At 41.2% G+C, this 7,614-nt stretch overlaps 1 protein-coding gene and 1 non-coding gene across 6 annotated transcripts in view; both read right to left on the bottom strand.

The window, feature by feature from the left end:
- Positions 1-1,132: 1,132 nt before the first annotated feature.
- Positions 1,133-1,214, bottom strand: Trnas-aga (transfer RNA serine (anticodon AGA)). The gene has a single exon. It is a non-coding gene; the product is annotated as a tRNA-Ser (tRNA).
- Positions 1,215-5,650: 4,436 nt separating this feature from the next.
- Positions 5,651-7,614, bottom strand: part of Dora (zinc finger SWIM domain-containing dorado) — a 52,885-nt gene continuing 50,921 nt past the window's right edge. For all 5 annotated transcript variants that reach the window (XM_076910050.1, XM_076910051.1, XM_076910053.1 and 2 more), the window contains 2 exons: positions 7,397-7,546; positions 5,651-7,300 (listed from right to left, as the gene is read on the bottom strand). In XM_076910050.1, coding sequence (XP_076766165.1) covers positions 7,234-7,300; positions 7,397-7,546 — 217 coding nt within the window. In that variant the 3' untranslated portion in view covers positions 5,651-7,233. The remainder of the gene's footprint in view (positions 7,301-7,396; positions 7,547-7,614) is intronic.

Below are 7,614 nucleotides of genomic sequence, written 5' to 3'. Positions count from 1 at the left end.
ATCGTGATAGGGGTTGTTTTACGAGATTCTCTCGTTTAAGGAATTGGAATTGGTCATTCTAGGATTGCTGACCGGGTTAATAAATGTTTAAACAATTAATTAACAATGACTGAACATTTATTTTAACAAATTACAAATTACAAATGTGTTCTTACATCCTAATTGTCGTAAATTATCTTTATAAACCCATGTACAATACATTGTATACAACTAAAACTTATGTTCATTTGTAAGGAAGGATATTCCGAAATTCTTCTTTATCCTTAATGCAGAAGCTAATGTCCGTTGCTCTGTAAATTCTTGGCTCTACTCTTCTTAATTCCTCGTTGAAGAGAAATTCTTCTCTTCGTTGAAGACAGAATTTCCTCGAAGAAATCCAGTTGCGCTGCAAGATCGGTGTAAAAACAGCTGGAGTAATAAAAGTTTAAAATTATCTATTAAACTACAATATTACCTTCCTGACTTCGTTTCCGCTTCCCCTTCCCCCTCTCTTTCTCTCACTCATCTTAATTACAGAATTTAAGAGTACTGTCTATTATAACTTGTATCTCCCGCTTTAGATACAACAGAGAAAGAGGGAGAGAAAGAGTGAGACAGATGGTACCGACCCTGCTGGAGAACATCTGGCGACATCTCTGTGAAAAGTGCTCAAACTGCTCGCACAGCGTTATCGACAGCGAAGTGAACTACTGCTACACTGGCGCCATCTCTGCGAAAAGTGCTGAAACTACTCGAGAATTAGTTCTAGTTCAGTTTGAGCACTTTTCACAGAGATGGCGCCAGGGGTTCTTGAATAGTGTAGGTAACATCTGTCTCACTCTTTCCTCCAAAGCGGGAGATATATTTTATCTGACTCTTCTTATTTCATGAAAATTAAGGAATTTCTTTATTTAATTAGCAGTACTCTAAAATTCTGTAATTTAGATGAGAGAGCCAGGGAGGCAATAGTTTGATAGATAATTTTAAACTTTTCTTACTCCAGCTGTTTTCGCGTTTCAAAGTAAAGTAGGGACTGTTATAATAGCAAATTTATTGCTCTTTCCAATATTGTTCGTCATTTTCTTGTGGGACTTATGATAGAAGTAACGAATAGAAGAAATTGGAATAAAAAATAAAAATAATCGCCACAAATCGCAGTCGGTAGGACTCGAACCTACGCTCCCAGAGGGAATCTGATTTCTAGTCAGACGCCTTAACCACTCGGCCACGACTGCTCTGCGTTCACCTCGCCTCAAGTTCATCTTTTCTGCGTACATTTTATAAATTGTATTAATTAATTAATTTATCAACGTTACATTGAATATCATTTGTAATAAAATAGTGGGAATGCTTTAACGTAGTCTCGTATTAATAACGAAACCCATTAATCGATCATCGCGCGAACGGAACGAATAAAAATGAATATTATCGCGGCAGGTGAGAGGGAATGAAGATTAACTTGTGAAATCAGAAATTGTATTTCATTGTGGATCGATACAATAGAAAGATAACAGACGAAGGACGCAATTAGAAATCGAAATTTATTTAATACACATTAGAATATATTGATTATCTACGTTTTAATCAAGTACAGCAGAACCAAACGACTTGCCTCATAGAACTTTTATTTATACCTATCCTGCTAAAAAAATCTCCACGAGGTTACGTTAATTAACATCGATGCTGGAACCTCGTTTTACGTTCCTTCTCTCGCGCGACTTGTAACGCGACCGAAAAGATCACTCGCACGTTTGCAGCGCGCGGTGCAATTTTTCGTTTGTCTTCCTTTCTTTTTTTTTCTCTCTCTTTCTCTTTTCCCTATCTCGCGCCCACCGAATGCGAGTCAGAAGGAAGTGTTTTACAAATAGAATATGAACACTATCATAATTATCGTGGAATCTGATCAACAGCGAAGTGCAGCTTTACTCGCGACAGAGAACCATCGATATCGCGCGTCGGGCACGCGACCTCGCCGCTCGTACAACTTATTCCTTGTATCTCGAAAGCAAACACTACGATTACTCGAAATTACTTTGAATGTACATTTTTTACGGAGCCTTAAACAACTAGATCCCTTATCGTTCTGAATATTTACGCGTCACCGAGAATTACGTTCGCGAGCACCTCTGTCGAGGCCAATATCCTAATCCCCGAATATATCCCCCGTTTGAACACAGAATTACTCGTAGGTCGAAACAATACTGAGAGACTTTCCTCGTTCGCTCTTCCACGTCCAATTTACAATACGAGCTCGATGTAAATTCAACATCAAACCGGCGCGAATAAATTCCTCTTCATCCTCTTCCTATTGACCGCTCGAAAAAAAAAAGAACGATAAAGAACGTTAAACAGAATTACTTATCTCGATCTCCACTCTGACTTTTTTTATTATCTACTATTTATTCGCTATCCACCTTCGGCTGATACACGATTTTAAAGAAAAGATCGCTCCTGACAATATCTTATCATTGAAGTTATTCGAGCTTTAAGTGATTTCAGTTTGCACACGCGACTTTTAAGTAACTTATCACATCTAGAATTAATGTAACGCCCTCCAATCGTAAATATATATATATGTACAATCTTACGTAGCTATCGAGTAAATCGATCGTTCTTCTTCTTCTTCTTCTTATTCTTCTTTTTATTCTTCTTGAGACCAGCGCTCGGAGATTCCTTTTTTATCGTCGCGAAATCGAGTTCACTCTTGGTTTCGCTTAACGTAATTAAGATGTCGCGTCTCGGACTTTGCGTTCCTACGAAAGCTAGTGCAGTCTACATCGCGTCGAGGGCTAGACGAAGGTTCTAAATTCGCGCCGCGACTTCGATCGAAGATCGATGCCGATGGCGTTGATCTACGGTGATTACTCGACAATTGTCTACGCGATCAGCGATATAGAAACGGGGGGGAAAAAAAAAGGAAAAACGTGAACAAAGTTCCATAGACTCGTTCGTGAGCGAAGAAACAACGATCTGCGATTATTTACAGACACCGAGAAGATTATTCAATCGTCGTCCCGCTCTCGCGTTACTATTTCTCCCCTCATCCGCGCTTCTACGTAGAAATATACGCGCACCATTTGCGTCCGTAGAAGATCGGTTCACGGAAGATTTCTAATTTCTATCGAACGATCAAACGCGCGCTTCGAATCGAGAGGAGGCTTTCCAGCTATCTTTTCGTCTCTTCTTTTTTTTTTTTTTTAGTTTACTTCGAAATTTTCGTCTGTATTTTTCGATCAAGTGTAAAAATAGATATTTTATCGCCTCCCAATATACTTTTTTTCTGCCCCTTTTCTTTCTTTTTCGTATTTTTTCTCTTTTTTTTTTCTTTTTGTTTTCACTTAAAACTGAGAGATACACAGTGGAATGGATGGTGCTCGGAGGAATCTCTAAAAGAACATCCGAATCCTCGCGATACAGAGGTACGCGACAAAATCGACTCGTCGGGAATGAAAACGCTGAGCTGATCGTGATTCGTCGATCGTTAGAACGCGACATCGATCGATAGTCAAAAATTTCTTCGTAATATACACGGTAAGTCGAAAACAGCCGAGTCTTGACACTGATGAATCTTAATCCGCTAAGACCAATGTATAAATCCTCGACTAATTCATAGAAAAACTATAATTTGGTGAATCGCGGAGCGTTATCTTGCAACAAATTCACCGCGTTAATTCAAACAGAGACGCGAAAGTCTCTTCTAAGCTGGTACTCGTTTAAGCAAAAAACTCGAGCGTCGATCGAATACCCATAGAAATTCTTAAAAACTAATGAGACGCGAGAAACGATCGAGCTAACCGAAAGAAACGAACAAGAGTCGAAACTCTTGTTTCGACTTCGTTCGGGTCGAATGAATTTTAGAGGATCTCGTGCCAACTCGAGAATGCTCCTCTCGCGTATAAATTACAATCGGTCGGTGACCGATCGAGAACAGCGATCGAGAACGCTCTTCGTAGATCAGAGCTTGCATTCCGATCGGAGCAAGGGGAATCTAGCGGTTCTACATTCGATTTTGGGATTCTCTTTCTCCGTCTCCTCTCTTTACGATCCTCGTAAAGTGGTTTACCAGCCACCGATCAACGCTTTATTCTCTCCGTGTCTACGTGAAAAAAACGGGATCATCGATCGCTCTAAACGCTAGGTAGGCTAGTGAAGTCCTCTCTACGCCTATGAATAATCGCTATTTAATCCGATACCGTAACATGCACACACGCAGAGATGGGCTCAGAGCAAAATACACTACGCCGCTTGTAGATCAATTTTACCAATTGGATCGCCGTACAATCATTCGTATTTATACATGTATGTACATACGGGGCGGTGTAAATCAGATTCAGTACTCGATACTCGTGGCCAATCGATCGAGCGACCAAAGTGCAGAACCGCCCCGTATATCAAGGACGAAACGCTTTATAATCTACGAACGCGACGCACGAATTATTTGTACAACGGTTTGCGGTTGTCTGCTAGTTTCGAAGTGGATGGAATTCACGAGAGATAAGGCTCGCCCGATGATGCTTCCTTTTAGTCCCTTGCGCGCGAAGAGGAAAGAAGGGAGAAAGTACGAAATCGTCGGTCGATTCGTTTGCATCGCGATTTAGAACGATTCTCGTCGGTTGCGAGGACTATTCTCTCGCGTACGATAAAAATTGGCTCGATGGCCGAGGGTATTATTATCAGGCCGATGCGATAGATCAGGAAAATAACACGAGCAGAATTTTATCGAGCAAATTTTTCTCGCTGGTCCATGGTTACGCGTTACTAATAATAGCGTAACGAGCAACATAACAATCGGACAAACAGCTGATAGTATAATCGGAGCGACGAGAGATGAAAACATCGGAGAATTAAAAAAAGCGACGGCGATCTTGATTTTTGGTACGCCGTTATCGCCTTCGATTTGTTATTCAAATTCTGGCCAAGCTCGATAATCCGTGGCGAGTGAAAATCAAATGGTTTCGCGATTGTAGATCGACCTGTATTCGAATAGCTTGCTTCGAGCCTTAACTTTGTAGGAAACCTGAAGCAACGCTACGCTTTAAATGGTCGCAGCATCGCGCTAGAACACGTGAACGTTTTATAATATTGCTCTTTTAGATGACCACCATCAGGGTATCCGTTAATTAGTGGCAGTGCCATTTACTGTTATCCTTCTCGCGTTCTTCGCGTTTCTTTCAGTTTTCTTACTATATACAGAGACACAACGTATACGTTCAGTCGCGCTCGGCACTATTTGATGAAAAAAAATTAAGGGGATACCACCGCTGTTTTCAGATGGTTGGGATATTCTACGGGATGCGTCGATGGATGAAGTTTTTCACAGGATCTGGGACATGGAAACGGTGTCGTTTCGAACATTCGCAGAAATTATATTACAGCTTAAATAACGTAAACGAGTTAATAATTGTCTGACCGCAAGAATTATCCTGGAGTCACCGACATTTCGTTCGATATAGAAACATTAGTGTTCCGTGCTCGAATATCGTGATGGACAATGGATGATCGGGACGAAGCAAGGCGGTATTTATTTCGAACAAAGCGCGAACGAAACGATACGAACAGAAACGTATAAGTACTTGGTCAGACTGTACGTCTGTAAATCAACCGTCCATATGTTCGTTTTGTGTAACAAGTACGCGGTGTGGACAGGTGACTCAAATTCGAGCAATCGATGTCGGCTATAATTTTGCTTTATTTATGTGTCTTCAAATTATTTTAATTTAAAAATTACAGAGATCATTTTTTCGTTTACGAATTGTCGATAGTGACAAAAGAAAAACGAGAATATGCTTGCGAGCGTGTACAATATATAAGTCTCTAATATTATTTTAAAAAAACAAAAGAAAGGAAAAAGAGAAAATGGAAAAAAAAGAAAATAAAGATAATTGAAAGTAGAGAACTAAAGTATAATAGATAGCAAAGTAAATCGAGAGGAGAAAACTGAGTCGGGGGAATTGGTATACTGGTGGTCGGTGATGGTGCAATGATTGGACAAGGTCGGTCGTCATTTTAGGAAAAGTAAAAATCGTTCTCATTCCCGTGTGTAAAAAATTTCTTTCGTCGCGCGTATCCTTCTCTTTGCAATTTAAGTAAAATTCGCGTCGCTCTCTTATGTATTTACGAATCGGACCTTATTCACCTTACATTCGTCGACGGTGTGTTTAATAATATATATATCGGTAGTTTAAAAATTTGCTTACCCGTTTACAAAAATAAAATAAGACGCGTGACAATTCATCCTACCTATATGAATGAAAAATAAAATTTCCTATCTAATTGCGGCTAGAGACATTCATCGAGTTCTTAACTAAAAAAAAAAAAAAACAAAATGAGAGAAAGAGGTTCCCGTGAGTGCGTCGAACGAACGACTCGTCTGAACTGTTCTAGAATTCCTGTTCACGATCGCTCGTAGATCCGGAGAAACCCGAAATTTTGATTTATCGATCAATCGATGCAACGTAATCGCTCCTCTTTTTCACCTCTTCTCATGCGTATATACGTATATATATATACCCCTTTTTCATTATCATTATTATTATTATTCTTTTTTTTTTATTACTTTTCTTTTTTTCTATTTTTATTCTCTCAAACGCAGGAAGAAAAAACGGTGCCTTTAGCAATCGACGTACGCAGCACGATGCGTTTCAATGTTCCACTACGTTATGCACAATCGTTCCTCGATCTTCCAGGAAACGGTCGGTGACGAAACGGTTAACTGTAAAGTCTGACATATCGTTTGCTCTCTGCCATTCACACACGCATCGTATTCTTAATTAAAAGTATAATAATCGTACTCTATCACGCTCTCTCTCTCTCTCTCTCTTGCTCACGTTCTTTCTCTCTGTTTTCTCTCTTTCTCTCTCGTTCAATCTCGTTCAGATACATTAACTAAGGTCAAGAAAGTTATATTTTCCTCGTTCCGTGGAATCGATCGTTATCTTCCTCGAGAAACGGCGAGGACAAAGAAAGCGATTATCGGCCGTTCCTAGGTCTGATGGTCCGATGGTCGTTCGAGATCGATGCCACTGTCGACGTGACGGTCGTACGCCGACGATGCACGCTGTGGAGATCCTGTTCCCGTTTGTCGAGGGTAGCCAGCCCGTGAACGCATACGACGCTCTGTGGATGAGGATGACAGGGATGCTGGTGCTGAAGCACCAGGGTTGCCGTCGTTGTCGGTGGTGGAGGTGGTGGTGGTGGTGGTGGTGGAGGATGGGGTAGGGAGGTGAGCCACGTCACGCCTGGCTCCGCTCTGTGTCATTTGCCGTTCTGCTGTAGCGCCGCGTTGATTTGTGCCCACAGTTCTTTGGTACAGGATTGAGATCTGCGAATGAAACGTTCGACACCTCTGATAAAACCGTTACCACGCTGATACCGTTCGCACATCGCGGCAACGGATACCGACATTTCCACGCAATACCTTTTAATGGACTGCAGCCGCTCTTTGAACTGAACGTGGCCCTCGGGAGTGATGTCGAACGCTGCTCTAGCCGCGCACACGACGTTCACAAAGTCTTCGTACTCGCCCGCCGTCAAGTGGTACAGTTTCTGATGCATACACTGAATGTACCTGGAATACGTAATTAGACCCGCGGTTACGCTACTTCCGGATACGTCGACCGAGCATGATGGAATCGT

The sequence above is a fragment of the Xylocopa sonorina genome, chromosome 2 (assembly GCF_050948175.1).
Source record: "Xylocopa sonorina isolate GNS202 chromosome 2, iyXylSono1_principal, whole genome shotgun sequence".
In the NCBI taxonomy this organism is placed as follows: domain Eukaryota; kingdom Metazoa; phylum Arthropoda; class Insecta; order Hymenoptera; family Apidae; genus Xylocopa; species Xylocopa sonorina.
The sequence above is the reverse complement of the archived record's forward strand: the minus strand, read 5'-3'. Positions and strand labels throughout refer to the sequence as shown.